Source organism: Podarcis liolepis, assembly GCF_965112155.1.
Source record: "Podarcis liolepis genome assembly, chromosome: 13".
Taxonomy (NCBI): Eukaryota; Metazoa; Chordata; class Lepidosauria; order Squamata; family Lacertidae; genus Podarcis; species Podarcis liolepis.
This window is the reverse complement of record NC_139573.1, coordinates 5,549,216-5,569,165: the sequence shown is the minus strand read 5'-3', so window position 1 is coordinate 5,569,165 and position 19,950 is coordinate 5,549,216. Positions and strand designations below refer to the sequence as shown.

The 19,950-nt window shown below is 49.4% G+C and overlaps 2 protein-coding genes across 8 annotated transcripts; both read right to left on the bottom strand.

Annotated features, from left to right (window-relative positions):
- Positions 1–897: 897 nt before the first annotated feature.
- On the bottom strand, positions 898–10,843 carry TMEM107 (transmembrane protein 107). Of its 7 annotated transcripts, none has more exons than XM_083472909.1 (6): positions 10,725–10,843; positions 8,466–8,584; positions 7,544–7,611; positions 5,233–5,333; positions 2,542–2,638; positions 898–1,493 (listed from the first exon to the last, which is right to left on the bottom strand). In XM_083472909.1, the coding sequence occupies exons 1-6, from the start codon at positions 10,771–10,773 to the stop codon at positions 1,424–1,426; spliced, it is 504 nt and encodes a 167-aa protein (XP_083329035.1). In that variant the 5' UTR covers positions 10,774–10,843; the 3' UTR covers positions 898–1,423. The 7 variants fall into 7 exon arrangements, with proteins under 7 accessions (XP_083329035.1, XP_083329034.1, XP_083329036.1 ...); XM_083472908.1 differs by lacking the exon at positions 2,542–2,638 and adding an exon at positions 4,590–4,686 and having other exon boundaries at positions 10,725–10,842; XM_083472910.1 differs by lacking the exon at positions 2,542–2,638 and adding an exon at positions 4,590–4,686 and having other exon boundaries at positions 10,688–10,823.
- Positions 10,844–14,799: 3,956 nt separating this feature from the next.
- Positions 14,800–19,620, bottom strand: LOC310692205 (transcription factor HES-7.1-like). The gene is made up of 4 exons (XM_083472873.1): positions 19,484–19,620; positions 19,032–19,127; positions 17,872–17,950; positions 14,800–15,389 (listed from the first exon to the last, which is right to left on the bottom strand). The coding sequence occupies exons 1-4, from the start codon at positions 19,526–19,528 to the stop codon at positions 14,929–14,931; spliced, it is 681 nt and encodes a 226-aa protein (XP_083328999.1). The 5' UTR covers positions 19,529–19,620; the 3' UTR covers positions 14,800–14,928.
- Between the last annotated feature and the right edge of the window lie 330 nt (positions 19,621–19,950).

The following is a 19,950-nucleotide window of genomic DNA, read 5'->3' as shown; positions in this document are numbered from 1 at the left end:
GTGGGACAGTGTTCTCGAAGCTACCAGCATGAGTTTGACCAAACTGCGCGAGGCAGTGGAAGACAGGAGTGCCTGGTGTGCTCTGGTCCACGGGGTCACGAAGAGGCGGACACGACTAAATGACTAAACAACAACTCCATGGTCCAGTCTAGTCTATTATCCATTGTCCTAGCCATCTTTCCCACAGGCCTGGAGATGAAGTCTCAGCAGAAGCAAAACGGGGCCCAGTGAGGAAGGAGAGACTATGGGAGAGCTGCAAGAGCTTAAAAGCAGGAGAATGGCGACATTTGGCCCACGAAGTTATCTGGTGCAAGCTAGATTTCACAGCCCTGTTTAATGTCTGATGTTTTATTGTATTTTTATTATTTTGTTGGAAGCCGCCCAGAGTGGCTGGGGAAACCCAGCCAGATGGGCGGGGTATAAATAATTTATTATTATTATTGTTATCCTTGGAATTGAACTACGTAGCCATTTAAGGGCTCTTGTTTCATATCCTAGTTTAACTTGGCGATAGCAGCCAAGGCAAGGAGGGGGAGATGAGAGTCAGTCGATATCACCTTCCTCCAACCTGCAGCTCTCCAAATGTTTCCAGCTCCAGCTGATCTACATAAACCAACAGACTTCATCAACACTACAGTGGTACCTCGGCTTAAGAACTTAATTCATTCCGGAGGCCCGTTCTTAACCTGAAACTGTTCTTAACCTGAGGTACCACTTTAGCTAATGGGGCCTCCCGTGCCGCCGCCATGCAATTTCTGTTCTCATCCTGAAGCAAAGTTCTTAACCCGAGGTACTATTTCTGGGTTAGCGGAGTCTGTAACCTGAAGCATCTGTAACCTGAAGCATCTGTAACCCGAGGTACCACTGTACTTTAATGATTGCAATCAAAGTGGCAAATTCATAAGAAGGATGCTATTTTATTCAGGTAGAAAAGTGTAATAAATCTCATACAGCATTCTCTAACTACAATCAAATGTCCTGAATAAATTTTACACACCTGTCATGCCCCCTTAGTCCCTTCTGCAGGGTGGCCCATTGGGCTACAGGCTCGGACTTCGCCATTTCTTCTGAAGGAGGCGTTTTGGCACCACAGATGCATGAACGGAGGCTGGAAAAAGCACGTGTGAATAAACGCGTGGCTTTGTGCAGCAACAGGGCGCTGTTACCACAATTACCGCTGGGGGGAGGCAGCACGCAGCGCAGGAGACGGATCTGTGTTGCTGGAACTGTGGGTGGCAGCTGGCAATGTGATACCAGGGAGGGTCAGAGCCCTCGAACAGGTGGCTCGTTCATCCTACCTGTTCTCCCCAACTGTGCTCACCCTCTGTTTCCCCGTGCCAGCGTAGCTTGGCTCTTCTAGTTGGTTTTCTTGCCCATCTGGAGTCGCCCCCAACAAAGGTCTCCTCTGGGGTGGCAGGGGGCTTCACAGGGGCTTCTTCTTCAAGCCCAAGACTGAGATGAAAAGCAGTATTTCCACAGCGGCAGGCAAGGCGCTGTCAGGGGGTGAAGACGGACAGAGAGAGGGGAGGGGGTCAGTGCTAAGGAAAAGGACTTCCCCCTTCCTGGGGGGAGAAAAACAACGGCTGGGGAACAAACATGTGAAACACGCACACATATGAACACATAGGAAGGTTCCTAACATGTTAGGAATCGTGTTAGGAATCAAGGAGTCAAGCCAGAAGTTGCAAAAAGACGGCTTGCACTCGCTACGAAGAATTGTATTTGAAAATGCTTGTTTTTGAGGCTTTTTTTCATTTTCATTGCTGATATGCTTTTTCTTTTTTAATATTTGATGTGTGTATGTATGTATATGTAAAATCAAAATAAATAAAAAATTTAAAAAGGAAGAAAGAAAAGAAAACATAGGAAGGGCCTACTGCCCATCTAGTCCAGAATCCTGTTCTCACAGTGGCCAGCTAAATGCCTGTGGGAAGCCCACAACACACACAACGTAACAGGCTGTTTTTGACTATGTAACTTCTATTTCAAACACAATTCAACATATAATATCTCACAATGTGTAATTCCATAGACCAACAGAACATATCCTGAAAAATTAAAGTCCAATGGATGGTCAGGAGATAAAGTCCATTCAGTTCCTAAATTAGATATCATGCCATACCTTCAAGTTTTCCATCTGGTATGATATCTACATACAAGGAACATTAGAATCCTCAAAGCAGTGACACATGGAACACCATATAAGATAAGCATACCATATTGTGGTTATTGCCAATATGCCAGTTTTGGTGCGCATGCAATTCCCCCTAAAAAAAGCTCAACAACTCCCCTCATTTTCTTTAAATTTAGTCCCCCCCAAATAGGGAGTGTCTTATACATGGGGGCATCTTATACACGGAAAAATGGACAGTGGTACCTCGGGTTAAGTACTTAATTCGTTCCGGAGGTCCGTTCTTAATCCGAAACTGTTCTTAACCTGAAGCACCACTTTAGCTAATGGGGACTCCTGCTGAAGCAAAGTTCTTAACCCGAGGTACCACTGTATGGTATATCCACACACATACAGAGCTAAGAGTCTACCTGCAGAAGCCCATGATGTACCAGTACGTGACCGTCTCCCAGCGCTCAAAGACGAAAAAGGAGAGGCAGATGGAGGCACTGCAGTGGGCAGCCAAAGCTGGGGGGAGCAGTCAGGGAAACTGGGGTTGTAAAGTGAGGCCTGCAGTGGAACGGCTAAGGGAGCCGGGCATGTTTAGCCTGGAGAAGAGGAGGTTAAGGGGTGATATGATAGTTCAAATATATAAAAGGATGTCACATAGAGGAGGGAGAAAGGTTGTTTTCTGCTGCTCCAGAGAAGCGGACACGGAGCAATGGATCCAAACTACAAGAAAGAAGATTCCACCTAAACATTAGGAAGAACTTCCTGACAGTAAGAGCTGTTCAACAGTGGAATTTGCTGCCAAGGAGTGTGGTGGAGTCTCCTACTTTGGAGGTCTTTAAGCCGAGGCTTGACAACCATATGTCAGGAGTGCTCTGATGGTGTTTCCTGCTTGGCAGGGGGTTGGACACGATGGCCCTTGTGGTCTCTTCCAACTCTATGATTCTATGACCTGAGCAGCCTGCGCTGGCACAGAAAGGTGCCAGACATTTTGCGCCTGGGGGTGAACTGGGAGAGAGAAGAAACCATCCCGACACCAAGGATGAGAGATCAGCCACTCCCCCTCTGAGCATTTGCTGGATCAAATGTGATTTAGGTCACAGGGACCCACTCCCCAATAGTCACGAGCTGGGGCAATCCAAGATACCAAAGGAATTTACAATAGTAAAGGTAAAGGGACCCCTGACCATTAGGTCCAGTCGTGGACGACTCTGGGGTTGCGGCGCTCATCTCGCTTTATTGGCCGAGGGAGCCGGCGTACAGCTTCCGGATCATGTGGCCAGCATGACTAAGCCGCTTCTGGCGAACCAGAGCAGCGCACGTAAACGCCGTTTACTTTCCCGCCAGAGCGGTACCTATTTATCTACTTGCACTGGTGTGCTTTCGAACTGCTAGGTTGGCAGGAGCTGGGACAAAACAACGGGAGCTCACCCGGTCGCAGGGATTCGAACCACCGACCTTCTGATCAGCAAGTCCTATGCTTATTAGTAAATCTGAGGGCTCATTGGGGGGACAGATCGGGACAGATGTAATTCGGTTGTGAGGAACCTTTGACCACCGGGTGTTGCTGAACTACAACTCCCGAGCAAGCATGGTCCATGACCAAGGATGATAGGAGCTGTAGTTCAGCAATATCCGGAGGGCCACCAGCTGGTGTATTTTAATGAATAAAATAGTAGTGGGTGTCCCTTCTAGCGGCAAGGACGTCGCTCCTACAGAGGCCACAAACATCCCAAGACACCCTTCTCCACTTTGAACCCAGCTACTTTCTCTGGAGTAGAAATGCCGGCCATTCCTGGCCAATGCTTCGCATTTCTTCCACCTTCGCCGCATCAAGCAGTTGGTCCCTTCCCTTTCCCGCCCCGACCTGGCCACAGTGATCCATGCGACGGTCACCTCCAGGCTTGACTACTGTAATTCGCTCTACACGGGGCTGCCCTTGAAGCTGACCCAGAAACTCCAGCGGGTACAGAATGCTGCAGCGAGGCTCCTCACGGGGTCTCTGCCATGGGAGCATGTTCACCCAGTGCTTTTCCAGCTGCGCTGGCTCCCGGTGGAGTACAGGGTCAGATTTAAGGTGCTGCTTTTGACCTTTAAAGCCCTTCACGGCCTAGGACCCTCGTACCTACGGGACCACCTCTCCTGGTATGCCCCACGCAGAGCCTCAAGGTCCATAAATGGCAACACCCTAGAGGTCCCGGGCCCTAAGGAAGTCAGATTAGCCTCAACCAGAGCCAGGGCCTTTTCAACACTGGCTCCAGCCTGGTGGAACGCTCTGCCTCATGAGACCAGGGCCCTGCAGGATCCGATTTCTTTCCGCAGGGCCTGTAAGACGGAGTTGTTCCGCCTGGCCTTTGGCTTGGAGCCAATTTGATTCCCTCCCCCTCTCTCTTTTTTCGGCGACGGGCAGCAAGGGAAGGAAGCCCCTTGCCTCGCAAAGCTCTGCCACCAGAGGCGGCCGCCGACTGACCTGCAGAAAGCAAAGATCCACCAGTACAGGCCGCTGTCCCACTGTTCAAAGAGGAAGAAGAGCAACGTGATGGTGGCAGAGGCGTGGGCGCCTGTGGCTGGAGCGGAAAGGAGACTCAGTCAGGGAGCAACAACACAGGAAGGGCAGGACCCCTCGAGTCCTCCTGGGGCAGCTGCGGGGCATCAGGGCTGGCCTACATAGGGGACGGCAACAACCCAGAACTTCCGCGTTCCCACGCGGGAACTGCCTACCAGCCTTCCTCAGCCTTGCGTCCCCCAATGTCGTAGGACTACAACTCCCATCGTCCACTGCCAGCTTAGCCAGTGGGTCAGGGATGATGGGCGTTGTAGCCCTACGACATCGGGGGCCGCAAGGCTGAAGAACGCTGCCTGACGGACTGAGACGTAAGTGCTTTGGCAAAGCGGCCAGGAGCGAGCATCCAATGGGCCTCAGCGCCTTCCGGTGCCCACCTGCACGAGATAACATGGGCATCTGAGTTCAGTTTTTTTAGCTCTCAGGTTTGGCTCCCTCACTTTGCAGGTCTGATGAGTCCCAGTTGCCCTCTCTGTGGCTTCCCTCCGCCACCCACCCCACAAAGACCCCACGTAACCTACGTCCAGTCTGTCCCCTTTTCAAAGGATACAGAAGAGGCTCTGCACGTTGTTGAACATGGACACTCCAGAGAGAAAGCCAGCCAACTCCACCGCAAAAAGCCCAAGAGTCACCGACAGGGCCACCACCATCCTGAAGGGAGGAAAACCACAGGGAGGGTTACGTCTTGTGTCTCTAGAAAACCTGAAATTCTTTCCTGAGCCCAATTACAGTGGTACCTCTGGTTGCGGTACCTCTGGCTGCGGAGGCCTGTTCGCAACATGAAAAGAGCGCAACCCTCAGCGGTGCGTCTGCGCACGTGCGGGTTGCGATTCGCTGCTTCTCCACATGCGCGTGACGTCATTTTGCGCGTCTGCGCATGCGGTGAAACCCGGAAGTAACCCTTTCCAGTAGTTCCGGGTCGCCGCGGGACGTAACCTGAAATAATGTAACTTGAAGCAAACGTAACATGAGGTATGACTGTACAGTAATCGGTCTCTCTCTCTCCCCACCCAGCGCCCAAATCCCCTCTCACTCTCTCTCTCTCTCTCTCTCTCTCACACACACACACACACACACACACACACAATATTTGTTGTTGACATCCGTCTGTCTCAGGAGAAAATGGAGGACTGCACCTTTGGCGGTCAAGTCAAACTACTGGAAGGTTACAGCGCCTGTTGTGGCTGTAGAGACCAATGCAGGAGAGACATGTTTTATTGCAGGTGGGGCAGATGAAGGCATCCAACTGTGCCGATGTAGATGCATCACAGTGTTCTTCCTCTCTGCGCTCCTCCCAGCAGTCATTCCTCCACAAACAGAGAGAATAGGCAAGCCACAAAGCCAGAGGCCTCTGATTGCTGCTTGGGCCACAGCTTCTATCAATCCCAGCCAGCACGGGCAACGGTCATGGATGATTTGGGACTTGTTAAGTAAAAGGCAAGCAAGCAATAAAAGACGGGTAGGATAGAGGTTTATAAAATTATGGTGTCATGCATTGGCCGGGAATCGAACCCGGGCCTCCCGCGTGGCAGGCGAGAATTCTACCACTGAACCACCAATGCAATACGATCAGGCCTGGAATTTCTTAGCAAATATGCCAAGCACGAAGGACATTAGAGCCCTAGGCAAACACAAGCTCCTCTTGAAGGCTAATGGTCTGGAATTTCCCACTGCAAAAAAATATAATTGGCCCATCTTGTTGCCTGCCTTTATTTTTTAAACCCTCCACCAGCTTTAAAAAAAGCGGAAGCCTTTCCCTCAAGTGCACATTTAAAGCACCATCAGCCTTGGCAGCAAAGGCAACAGACTGATCCGTGGCCAACTTTGTCAGTCCTCGGATGAGAAGAGGCAGCCTATAATCAGCTCCAGCCGCAGTCCTGTGCCTTCTCTTCTCACGCCATCCCCCCCACCCCTTCAGGGCTTTAATCTAAACCTGGATTTACGGCTGCTGTCAGCTAGGTGGAGCAGTGGCCACATCTGCTGTGAAGACAGCAAGCTCCCAACCCTTTTGCGGGACAGAGAGGTGCCATTATCTGGTGCTGTTTCTCTTCTATGTTTTAAACAGATTTTTAATATGTATATGGTCTGAATTCTATCGGTGTCCTTAATGATTACTTTTTCTACGTTTTCAGCGGTTCTCGTGTATAATCTGAAAAGGTTAGGGTATAAATAAATACGGCATCAGCGTCATCCATCGGTTGACGTTTGCTAGATGATGAAAAACATGAGGAGCTGGGAGACAGCAGCACTCTCAGCAGCTCCAGAGAGAGAAGGGCGATGGAACAGCAATGTGACGTTACACACACACACACACACACAGAGAGAGAGAGAGAGAGAGAGAGAGCTTTCACCATTATTATTTGCACACCTTGCAAGTACAGATTCATAAATCCACATTTCAAAAGGAAACCTTTCAGAGGAACAGAGGAAGGCGGGGAACACATATTTTTCTGTCTTTAACAGCTTGCTTTTAGGGGCTGTTAATATACATATTTTCCTAATATTTATATCCCACCTTTCTGAAAACAATCAACGTGCCTTACAAATAAAACAGAGCAAAGCAACATTCAGATAATCTGAAAACCTAACAACTGTCAGACGGGTGGGGTATAAGTAACAGATTACTATTAATAATATTATTATTAACAAGCTTTAAAAGATGCAGCGGGATCTACGCCCTTGTTTTAAATGCATGTTCTGGAAAAGCCTACAAAAATAAGTCAGCGTATTTCTCTTGGGAGCCTGTTTCAAGTTATGGCCACTGCAACCAAAAACCTTTTTAAAAGCATAAAAAAAATGAAGAGCAGCAGAGGTACACAGAGAAGGGCTGTAGCAGAGAAAGTCCCAGACAGAGCACTTACTCCGTGTCTTGGTTCTCAAACTCCTCCTGGGTGCACTGGAGAGGCAGGGAAGCGCGGACATTGTTTTCCTGGATTGCAGAAGACAGAGAAACCACCGTTTGGGCCATGCATTCACCCATCAGAAGAGCAAGGTAGCAGTAGCCTCATAACCTCTTTACTACTGCATTATGCTTTATCGATTTTGTATTTATTTACACCTTTCCTCCAAGGAGTTCCAGGTGGTGCTCATGGTTTTCCCCCCACTTTATCCTCCCAACAACCCTGCGAGGTTGGCTGAGAGGCCGTGACTGGCCCAAGGTCACCCACCCAGTGGGCTTCATGGCCGAGTGAGGATTTGAACCCGGGTCCTCCCTCAGATCCTAGTCCAGGGGTCAGCAGACTTTTTCAGCAGGGGGCTGGTCCACTGTCCCTCAGACCTTGTGGGGGGCCGGACTATATTTTGAACAACAACAATAAAAAAAGAACGAATTCCTATGCCCCACAAATAACCCAGAGATGCATTTTAAATAAAAGCACACATTTTACTCATGTAAAAACACCAGGCAGAACCCACAAATAACCCAGAGATGCATTTTAAATAAAAGCACTGTAAAAACATGCTGATTCCTGGACTGCCTGCAGGCCAGATTTAGAAAGTGATTGGGACAAATCTGGCCCCTGGGCCTTAAGTTTGCCTACCCAATGCTTCGCATTGCTTTCACTGAAGCCATGGAGCCTGCATTCGCTCCATAAGACGCACACACGTTTCCCCTTAATATTTGGAGGGGGAAAGTGCGTCTTACAGAGCGAAAAATACGGTACTTGTGGGAGACAGAAGCTCTTCTTTGGAAAGATAAGGCCCATCACACCGTTAAAAAAAGAAATAGGAGCACGTTGAGAAGGGGAAGGGATGGAGTTTGGAGGCTGGGAACAAGTTTCTCACCCTGGACCAGAAGATGGTGATGACGATGACCAAATGGGCCGTGAGGGTCAGGAATCGTGAGGGAACCAGTCCGGTGACCAAAGGCATTGTCTCTCCCAGCACCCAAAAGTTGAGAAATCCTGGCAGTAAAAGAAGAGAGGCAGGGACATCAGTAGGAACCCAAGAGCCTGGCTGCTGAAGTGTGTGGTGTGTGTGCGTGTGTGTGTGTGTGTGTGTGTGTGTGTGTTAGTCTAGGATCCATTTCTGACAGTGGCTAACCAGATGCCTATAGAAACCCGCAAGCAAGACTCTGTTCAGAGGCAGAAAGCCTTCGTGACTAGTAGCCACTGATAGCTTTACAATCTTCCATGAATTTGAATCCTCTTTCAAAGCCATCCAATATGATGGCCATCACAGTCTCCTGTGGGTGCATGATTTACCGTTTACGTGCTAGGTGAAGAAAATACAGGTTTAGCAACAGAGTCCCAAAATAAATAATAATAAAAAAATAATATTTTTTTATTTATACCCTGCCCTTCCCGCTTTAGAAACCAGGCTCAGGGCAACTAACAACAAATTTAAAACACTTAATTGTAAAAGCAGCATAAAATACGGTATAAAAACATGAATAAGAATAAAATTCAGAATTCAAAAATCAATTTAGGGGGGAAATCCATCCAATAAACATTAGATGATCACCAGGGCTAGCTGGCTAAGTTAGTCCTATTTGGGCCAGCGAGGAGACCAGGGGAGAATTAGCTGTGGGATCCCAGAGAGGGTAATCTTCGTAAAAGGGGAGGGGGAGGGAAGAGAAGGGAAATAAAGATCAGGCTGGATTCAAATTAAAGGCCAGGCGGAATAGCTCTGTCTTACAGGCCCGGCGGAAGGAGGTTAAATCCTGCAGGGACCTGGTCTCATGGGACAGAGCATTCCACCAGGTCGGAGCCATCACTGAAAAGGCCCTGGCCCTGGTGGAGGATAGTGTGACTTCCTTCAGGCCTGGGACCTCTAAACTATGGTTATTCATGGACCTTAAGGTCCTCTGCGGGGCAGACCAGGAGAGGCGGTCCCGTAAATACGAAATCAATTCCTCCATTCTTTGACAAAAGAGAGAAAGGTATCATCCTTTGTTTGACCCCACCATGCAGAACAGCGGTAGCCAACATGTGCCCTCCAGATGTGGATGGACTCCAACTCCCATCAGCCCCAGCCGGCATGGCCAAATGGTCAAGGATGCTGGGAGCTGGAGTCCCCAAGCATCTGGAGGGTAACGCATTTTCTGCTCCCGATTTAATACGTCCATCTGTGAACAAAGCGACTGTTAAGCACGAAATGGTCCATGAGCAGCACAAAATTAGATCCACAAACCTCAATTGCAGCAAACGACAATAAAATATGAGCTTGCTGCAATACAGCAAACAAAACCAGTTTTCCACCAGCCACCATCAAAACATAGGTTGTGTTTCCCCCCTAAGATCTGTTCTATGCGGTTTTTGTAAACAGTGCCTCGCCAAGAACATTCAGGCAGCATCTTTTATTGCACATAAAACTGTATTTTAAAAGCGGCAAAACTTTTACAGAGACCAGGGCCCTGCGGGATCTGATTTCTTTCCGCAGGGCCTGTAAGACAGAGTTGTTCCGCCTGGCCTTTGGCTTAGAATCAGTTTGATTCCCTCCCCCTTTCTTTTTCCTTTCTCCTCCTATGAAGAGACTGCATCCTAATGTTTTAATGTTGTATCGCAATCTTTTAAATTGTATTTTAATCAACTTGTTGTTATTATTGGTTGTTAGCCGCCCTGAGCCCGGTCTTGGCCGGGGAGGGCGGGGTATAAATAAATTAATAATAAATTATTATTATTATTATTATTATTATTATTATTATTATTATTATTATTACAAGCAATCTAAAATCCTTTTAAAAGTTGGGGTGGGAGGGTGAGGGGTCCACCCTGCTTGCACCAGAAAGAGGTCATACGCTCCCCCCCCCACAACCACCTCCTTAATTGATTAGACACCAAAAGAGGTGCAAAGAGGGTCGCACGACCCTCGCCCCATGTCAGGCAAGCACAAATGCGCATGCGCCCTTAATCCCGCCTCAAACAATTGATTTGAAAAACGACAGAGCAGTTATAGCCCCCCCCCGAATTTCGCCTAAAACAACCATGTCAAGCCTCCCCCCACTGCACCCCCGTCTCCCGCCAACCATTTTGGCCCCAAGCTCGATATACGCGAGCGCCGCATACCGCCCCTCGGGCTCAGGGCCTCGCCGTTAGGCCTCACCGTTGCCCCTGACAACCGCTTCGGAAGCCTCGAAGCTGCTTTTGCCCATCGCGAGAGCTTGAGATCACGGGCGAGTCTGAGCCGGCCATTTTGGCTGCGGGCAAAGAGGCTGTCGGCTTAACCCTTTACTTGCCGTGTTGTTGTTCTCACCAGCTTTTCTGAACCCGCTCGGGAAAAAGTCGGTTTCCGCCGCCGCCGCGACTACGAATATATGTGATAGATTTAGGGCAGGAGCTTAAAAACCACTCACATATCCAAAGGGGGATGAAATGAAGCATGATACTGCATTGCAAAGCAGCCAAGTCCATTATTGTTATTTCCCCCTTTTCTATGGACCCCAAATGGCCCAGGGGATAATAGTAACTGCAGGGAAATGCCAGCTTCTGAATATTTGTCATCATTTTTATTTGCAGCTGTTTTCCCTCTTGCTTAGACATTTTACAAACCATAGCAGCTCGTTTTCCCCTTGCAAAATTTGTCGGGAAGGGAAGGGAAGGGAAGGGAAGGGAAGGGAAGGGAAGGCGATCCAACGAATTTTCTTCCCAACACCGATTATCTACTTTTGGATATGGTAATAGCAGCGGTTATACGGAGCTGTGATGGCCGAGTGGTTAAGGCGTTGGACTTGAAATCCAATGGGGACTCCCTGCGTAGGTTCGAATCCTGCTCACAGCGTGCTTATTTTGCGCGGGGTTTGGCTAGCAGAATCCCATTTAAACCGCTCATCTTTCTCCTCTCCCCCCCCCCTCCATATGAAAGAGTAGACGGCCAACAAGCTCCGCCGATGCGAATTCGCTACCCCTCATAATTATTAGCCCACGTTTCCGCTCTCATTTCCGCAGGTGGTTGAAAAGGGGGGGGGTGCTTTTTCATTGCATCTTGCTAGATTATATCAACGGGTGTCACTGCACCCCCACCCAGATTTCATGCAGTAGGACAAACACACACACAAAGAGAAAGCAAAATAAAAAAGCAGAAAAAGCAAAGCTGGAAAACTCCAGCCTTGGAAACTCATCACACAGTGTTTGCTAGATTACAATATTTCTAGCAAAGCAGCAGCTGCAACGCATCTGGCGTCTCATTAGAAACCGTACAAGTCCCCAAACTTCGAGCGGGAATTTTCTTTAACCGATTCACGCACTGTATTTTGATTTTTGGGAAACACCCGGAAGGAGAAGAATCTCCCCTGCCTTTTATTTTTTTAAATTACGATTATTGTTGGAGCGCCAAGCAAAAACACCTGGAGATGCCGGGGATTGAACCCGGGGCCTCGTACATGCGAAGCACGCGCTCTACCACTGAGCTACATCCCCCTCCGGCCTCTTGCAGCTTCCGATGACGCCTCTTTGTACTGACAATCTGCAGCCGTCACTGCAACCTACAGATCATCTGCCCTTTGCACAAAGCAGGGGAACTAACGGTGTCTTCAACTCTTATATCCGCCACCCGCCCCTTCCTCTACATTTGCCTCGAGAAATCATTTTGTTTTACCCAGCAAAAGGCGGAGAGGAGTGCAGAGCGCCCTGAACAGGGTTGTGTCGCGCGTGCAACGAAATGGTCATCTTGCAACGGTGCATTGCACGTTTGCAGCCCTCTAGCTGCACGCAATAGTTTTCCACGTAAATGAGAACACGTAAATAATTCTTCCACTGCCCGATCTCGCTTTTAAGAGTTTCCAGCCGTCTAGCAACTACTTCCTGAAAAGAGCCGAACTGGATTTTTTTGTTTTGTTTGCATCTATACATAGTGAGATTACAGAGCGGGCAGCCCGTTTGCCAAGTGGCGCCGTGGCTTAGTTGGTTAAAGCGCCTGTCTAGTAAACAGGAGATCCTGGGTTCGAATCCCAGCGGTGCCTTTTTTCTTATTTTTACCTCTCCCGTTCCAAACCTCCCCAGTACTGTATACTGCTTTAAAACAAGCAAAGTTTAAAAAGCACGGCGTGGAGAGAAAAAAAATACTCAAGGGCATTGCATGCTTTCTAACTTTCCTTTCGCATTGCTTGCTATTGCACGCCCGTCTTGCAAGAACAACAACTTCTGAGTCTGCTTTGACGATCGCCTGAAGCCGAGTGGAGCGATCGACTAGGAATTTTTAAATCCCCTCCTCCTTTCTCCATCCAGACAGTTGTCGAGCTTTAAAAAAAGCAAACATAACCAGGATTCAAACCGGGAGATCTGAAAGGAAGGAATTTGCCTGCGATGCACACTTTGCCTGGGGCTACTCGGCGAGGAAAATAATGCAAGGGTGGGAACTGTGGCGCGTGGGGAAATATTTTGGGGACAGAAAAAGAAACTGAGAAAGGAAGAGAGAGAAAAATGCAAGTTGCATTGGCCGGGAATCGAACCCGGGCCTCCCGCGTGGCAGGCGAGAATTCTACCACTGAACCACCAATGCCATCCGCGGGGTAAGGTTTTCCCGAAGCATCTATAAGATCGCTCTCGCCGTCTGCAACAGTTCGCAGGAAGTGGATCTGCGGGTGGATCTCTGGGTTTCCCCCTTTTAAGCAACAAGCAACAGAATGGCTCCCGCCCCACCCACCTGCCTCCCATAATTGTGACAATTGAAGATGATTCGGGGTAACCAGAAAGAGGCATTTGGCTAGGAGGGCTGTGAACTCTGCTTGCTTCAGGCGCAGTGCACAGATCCCTGGATTCAGCAAATTTTAAATCCTAAATGTATGTCTTTTGCACAAAAGCTCTGATTGATGGACAGAGGCTGAATGCAGTTCAGAAATGAGATTCTAGGCGTGTTTTTGAATCCCTGTGTGGCCGACCCTCTCCACTAGCCTTGAAGCAGAGACTGACTCTGCCTTAAGGAACTGGTGCCCAGTTCGATGGACTACAACTCCCATCATGCTGGCCTGGGCTGATGAGACTTGGAGTCCAACAGCATCTGTTAAGTCCACAGCGCCTCTCCACCACCGCTAACCCTCTCCCTTTGGGGAATTTGCCAGAGACTACTGCAGCCATCACCCACCCATCCAGATGTTTTGGACTACAACTCCCATCAGCCCCTGACTGTGTGGTGCTGGAAGGCGAGAGGTTGGTGAGCTGATTCCACGGAGAACGAGTGAATTTTGCAGTGTTGTGATATGTGGGATAGACCGTTTGCACCGCTCAGTGCATGGATGTATTGGGAAGTTTTAATGTTTGATGTTTTATGATGCTTTTATAATTTCTTGGAAGCTGCCCAGAGTAGGTGGGGTACAATTATTATTATTATTATTATTATTATTATTATTATTATTATTATTATTATTATTATCATTAAAGCCAGGACATTCCTCTGTCTTAAAACACACGCCCTACATAGAAAATGAAGGCACACATATTTTTTTTCCTTTTTTTGGTATCAGAGAGAAAACCATTTATTTAAAAATCAAGCCAGGATCCAGAAAAATTCTGCCTTGGGTTTCTTCAAAAAGAAAAGCAGCCCTCCGCTCTAGAGAATATACATAAATTCAGCAGACAAGAACATCTTAAGGAAAAGAAAACACCTCACCAATTTCCGCCACCACCCCGTTGCTGGATTAGGCCACTCCAGACCTAATCCACACTTATAGTCCAGGTTCATTGCATTGCAGGGCGTTGAGCTAGATAACCCTTGGGATTCCTTTCCAACTCTATTGTTAGACCTAATTATGAGATGTCAAAGAGCATTCTTTGTCAATCAGTACAGGGAAAGGAAGGGAATCGACCACCACCCCAGAAAAGAGAAGCCCCATCCAAAGTAAACAACACCACATTGGACAACATACCGTATTTTTCGCTCTATAAGATGCACCAGACCACAAGACGCACCTAGTTTTTGGAGGAGGAAAACAGGGAAAAAAATATTCTGAATCTCAGAAGCCAGAACAGCAAGAGGGATCGCTGCGCAGTGAAAGCAGCAATCCCTCTTGCTGTTCTGGCTTCTGGGATAGCTGCGCAGCCTGCATTCGCTCCATAAGACGCCCACACATTTCCCCTTACTTTTTAGGAGGGAAAAAGTGAGTCTTATAAAGCAAAAAATACGGTAAAATCCATAATATACAATATATAGAGAATATAATATAAATTTACGAGGAGGCGGAAATCTACCACCACCCCAGAAAAGAGAGGCCCCATCCAAAAACAACACATTCGACAACATAAAACCCATAATATACAATATATAGAGAATCTAATATAAATTTACAAGGGGGTTTTAGAGGGGGGAGGACCCTTCAAGGCCAGGGCCGCCATACGTTCAGCGCCTGGGGGGACTGCGGCGAGGAGTTCCGCGTTTCCGAGAGTTTGTTCTGCTGCGCCCTGCTGCAGCTGCCCTGCTGGGCCGACCCCCCGAGTCGGGCCTGCAGTCCTTGGCTGGCCGGGTAGGTGGAGGAAGGCGGGTGCAGGACGTAGGGGGTCCCGCCGAGCGGAGGGCTACACCCGGCGAAGACATCAGGGCTGTACCGCTGCTGCAGGTCGTAGCCGGGGGTGGGGGCGGCCGGTGGGGGTCGGTGGACTTCCCTCCGTGGGCTGGCTGTGATCTTCTCCATGCAGTGGCAGATGTGCTCCATCAGGTAGGCCTTTTTCCCCGTGCAGATCCCTGGACTGGCCCGGAGGAAGTGGGTGGCCTGGGTCAGGCACTCCCGGTAGCCGCTGTGGTACCTTTGCAGAAGGGCATCTTCCTTGTGCTTGGTCTCTGTGGTGTATGCAGCAAGAAGGGTGGAATGAAGAAAAAGAGAGAGGAAAGAAAAATGACAACAGTTTAGAGATCCGCTGGGCAACTTGCAAGCACACCTCTCAGGGTCCCAGATTGGCAGGGCAGTCCCCGAAAGCAGGTTATTTGGTTTCCCTTCCTTTCCTATTTTTTTTAAGAGAGAGAGAGAGAAATCCCAGGCCGTTGGAGACCATGTTGAGGACAGAAATCACCGTTATGTCAAAGGGCCTTGAGAGGTGGGGCCCAGAAATTCAGCACAAACCTTCTTCTTTATGGGTTTGCTAACCCGTAAACCTAGAAAGCATCTTAAAAAGCAGAGACATCACCTTGCCAACAAAGGTCCGTATAGTTAAAGCTATGGTTTTCCCAGTAGTGATGTACGGAAGTGAGAGCTGGACCCTAAAGAAGGCTGATCGCCGAAGAATGGATGCTTTTGAATTGTGGTGCTGGAGGAGACTCTTGAGAGTCCTATGGACTGCAAGAAGATCCAACCTCTCCATTCTTAAGGAAATCAGCCCTGAGTGCTCACTGGAAGGACGGATCCTGAAGCTGAGGCTCCAAGACTTTGGCCACCTCATGAGAAGAGAAGACTCCCTGGAAAAGACCCTGATGTTGGGAAAGATGGAGGGCACAAGGAGAAGGGGACAACGGAGGACGAGATGGTGGGACAGTGTTCTCGAAGCTACCAGCATGAGTTTGACCAAACTGTGGCAGTGGAAGACAGAAGTGCCTGGTGTGCTCTGGTCCAGGGGGTCACGAAGAGTCGGACACAACTAAATGACTAAACAATTAAACAACAACAGGAATACAGTGGTACCTCGGGTTACATACACTTCAGATTACAGACTCCGCTAACCCAGAAATATTACCTCGGGTTAAGAACTTTGCGTCAGGATGAGAACAGAAATCGTGCTCCGGCAGCAGCAGGAGGCCCCATTAGCTAAAGTGGTGCATCAGGTTAAGAACAGTTTCAGGAACGGACCTCCGGAACGAATTAAGTACTTAACCCGAGGTACCACTGTATGGCAAAAGGCTTTGTTGTTCCAATGGTCCATCTAGCTTAGTAGTGGCTGGCAGCAGCTCTCCAGGGTTTTGAGCCATAAGTCTCCTCCCAGCTGCACCTGGAATTCGAACTCAGGACCGTCTGCATGCAAGGCGGATGTTCTGCCGCTCAGCTACAGCCCTTGCTCGACACTGAGGTACAGCGCCGAGGGCCTTCTGGTGGTGCCCTCACTGTGAGAAGGAAAGCTACAGGGAACCAGGCAGAGGGCCTTCTCGGTAGTGGCACCCACCCTGTGGAACTCCCTCCCATCAGATGTCAAAGAGATAAACAACTACCTGACATTTAGAAGACATCTGAAGGCAGCCCTGTTCAGGGAAGTTTTTAATGTGTGACATTTTAATGTATTTTGAATCTTTGTTGGAAGCCGCCCAGAGTGGCTGGTTAAGCCCAGCCAGATGGGCGGGGTACAAAAAATAAATTATTATTATTATCCGCACCAGAAATGTCAACCACCTTGGAGAGTGACGTGAAAGGGAGGCCTGAGACCCATTAAAATATGCACATACATTATATAGGATTTCCAAGAGGTTTTCCCGGTGCTGGGGGCCTGTTTCCTCGTGGTACCTGTGCCTTAAACAGTTAGACGGGAAGCTGTAATTCAGGAGAGGGCATATTGCTACACCTCTGTGCCGGGGAAATATTCTCTCCAATGGATTGATTGACAGCTGTAGTTCAAAACATCTGATTATGGCAGGGCCCAATGGATCTAGCTGGTGCGCCTCATAGCCAGCCCAGAATTCCACACAGGGATTCTGCAACCCCTCACCCACGCATCAGAGCTCTTTTGAAACAACAGGATATGGAGTTGACTGACCCACCATACATTTAAAGCACATGGCTTCATCCCCCCATGTGCCCCCCTAAAATATCCTGGAGTCTGTAGTTCACCCCCCCCCACAGAACAACAATTCCCAGCACCCTTTACAAACTACAGTTTCCAGGATTCCTTGGGGAAAGGGTGGTGCTTTAAATGCCTAATGTGCAAACCGCTTGACAACCTTCACTGAGCGCCAGGTTTTCAAATAGGCACAGAAGGCACCGGTTTATGGGCCTTTTAGAGGTGCTGCAACGATGGATCAAAATAATATTGATTTGATCATGGAAGAAAATTACAATCAAGCCAGGCAGAAGCTTCAAAGGAGTCTCTCAACATTTTGACTGCCCTAGGGGCTTCCTCAGGGCAAATTCAACTACTAGGAAGTTAAACCTGTTTCAAAAAAAAACACCTGGAGAGACTGTTTTTCCACACCTAAGTCCCTCTCTCCCTTTCCCGAAAAGCCTTTCCATTTCTCCGGAGGGTTGTTTTCTAAAGTAGCAACAATAATAAAAGTAATAAATAATAAAAACAAAAATAATAAATAATAATAATATAATAAGACAACGATACAAGAAACGTTATACCTGATAAAGGCTGTGTCTTCAAAAACTGAACTGTTTTTTGCAAAATTTCCGCTTTTTCCACTTTGGGGTTTTTAAGTCTCTGCAGGGGGGAGAAAAAACAAGACAAAAGAAGAGGGTGGGAGAAAAAAACGGGGAAGGAAAGTAGGGGTGAAAATAAAATATTCTTTGTTTGATTTGCGGGGGGGGGGGCGGGCTGGGGCTCTAAAACAGGAGGCGGGCATAGAGAGAGTTAGGCTTCAGCTAGCTGGGTCTCAAACTCTTGGTTGAGTTAGGGACCTGCAAAAAGGCAGGCTCCAGGCCCAATCTCCACAGCCTTGCAGGATATCTTCAGAGTTAACCCTACACAAATCCGAAGTGGAGTCCCTAAAACTGTTGGATGGAGCCTTGTTTCCCTCCTTCCGGCAACTCCTGCAGCCAAGCTGGGGCCAAATGTCTTGCTCTGTTTTCTTTTGGGCCACATCAGTCAAGCCGAGAGGGGGGGGGTCTTGTCATCTGGGCAGCCCGAGACCTCCAGACACACACACTGCCCAGGCTTGCGCACTTCGGTGCTGCAACGCAGCAATTTGGCTTCACCCCCGGATGCGCACTCCATTGTCGCCCCAGACAGACTGAAGCCAAGGACAACAACAACCCAAAACCCTGCATTCACAGCGCATTTCCACCCCATTCCCCTTCCCAAAGAATCCTGGGAACCATTCTTTCCCTCCCCCCATCCCCGCAGAACTACAATTCCCAGCATCCGGTATGAACTACAGTTCCCAGGCTTCCTTGAGCGGGCGCTTTAAATGTGCTGCAGGTAAGCAGCCCGAGAGAGGGAGAGATGGGGCCACTCCCCTTCCCAAAAAATCCTGGGAACCATCCTTTCCCTCCCCCCATCCAGTGGCGTAGCGTGGGGGGTGCAGGGGGGGGCCGGACGCACCGGGCGCAACACCTGGGGCTTAGGGTTAGGGGGCGCAAATCCACGGGTTAGGGGGCGCAAATTACTTGCCTTGCCCCGGGTGCTGACAACCCACGCTACGCCACTGCCCCCATCCCCGCAGAACTACAATTCCCAGCACCCAGTACGAACTACAATTCCCAGGCTTCCTTGCGCGGGTGCTTTAAAAATGTGCTGCATGTAAGCAGCCCGAGAGAGGGGGAGATGGGTCCATCGCCCTTACCTCGTCCTGGGTGGCTTCGAAAAGCAAGACCCGGAGCCGGTCGAGGCTTTGATTCATCCTGTCCCTGCGCCTCTTCTCCATCAGGGGCTTCAGCAGCTGCAGAAAGAGAGAGGTTGTGGGGCAGGAGGGGCAGGCCAGGCGGTGGGTAAGGAGGGGAGGCGTGGCGGGGCAGGGAATGGAGGCGAAGGGGGGAAGAGGAAGAGAACGGAGAGAGCTTTTGAAACAGAAAAGCGGATTCCCACGCCGAGAGAGGGCCCGATTCTGCTCTGAGCTCCAGCTTCTGGTGGGGGGCAGAGTTGGAAGGGGGGGAGAAAGGGACCCCCGAAGGTCATCCATCCCAACTGCCAGGCAGGGAGAAGAAGCAAGCCTCTCCACCGAGAGGGGAGTTGAGAGCAGAATCCTGCCCTCGCGGGGCCCTCCTGCCAGCCAGCCAGCCCGGATGCAACTGGTACCTTCTTCTCGTCTTTGCGGTCCCACTTTTGGCTTGTCATGGTCATAACTGGCAGGAGCCAAAAGGATGGAGGATGCTTAGTCTCTCCTGCGCGCTGGGCTCTTCTTGGCTTGTGGACCCGGGAAAGAAACACGAATCCCCTCTCTTTCTCTCTCTCTCCTATCCCGCTCTTCAAAGGCACCGGGGTCCCTTTTATATCCTCCCTTCCCGCCCCTCCCACGCCCAGCCTCCCCCGCATCCCAACATCCCCCAATTCGAAAGGAAAGTTCGCACCTTCATCCTCCCTTTGATCTCCGCGTTCCATCCTGGGAGATGGAGCGTGTCGCGCACACTTGCAGCTTGCTAGGAGGGAGGAAAGGGAAAGTTGGGAGATTCTCCTCCTCATCTCCTTATCTCTTTCTGAGTTGAAGAGAAGAGGAACCCTTCTGTAGATCTTTTAAATTCTACTGCTAGGGAAAACCTAGCGGG

Excerpts from the sequence above, each read along its gene's own strand:
- TMEM107 (XM_083472909.1), bottom strand. The coding sequence starts at position 10,773 with ATGGGCAAAAGCAGCTTCGAGGCTTCCGAAGCGGTTGTCAGGGGCAAC. Across the intron at positions 5,334-7,543 it reads TTTGAGAACCAAGACACGGA|GATGGTGGTGGCCCTGTCGG; the intron begins GTAAGTGCTCTG and ends TCCTCCCTTCAG. Across the intron at positions 1,494-2,541 it reads TACATCATGGGCTTCTGCAG|CGCCTTGCCTGCCGCTGTGG; the intron begins GTAGACTCTTAG and ends ACCCCCTGACAG.
- LOC310692205 (XM_083472873.1), bottom strand. The coding sequence starts at position 19,528 with ATGACCATGACAAGCCAAAAGTGGGACCGCAAAGACGAGAAGAAG. Across the intron at positions 17,951-19,031 it reads TCGAAGCCACCCAGGACGAG|AGACTTAAAAACCCCAAAGT; the intron begins GTAAGGGCGATG and ends TCCCCCCTGCAG. Across the intron at positions 15,390-17,871 it reads GAAGACACAGCCTTTATCAG|AGACCAAGCACAAGGAAGAT; the intron begins GTATAACGTTTC and ends CATACACCACAG.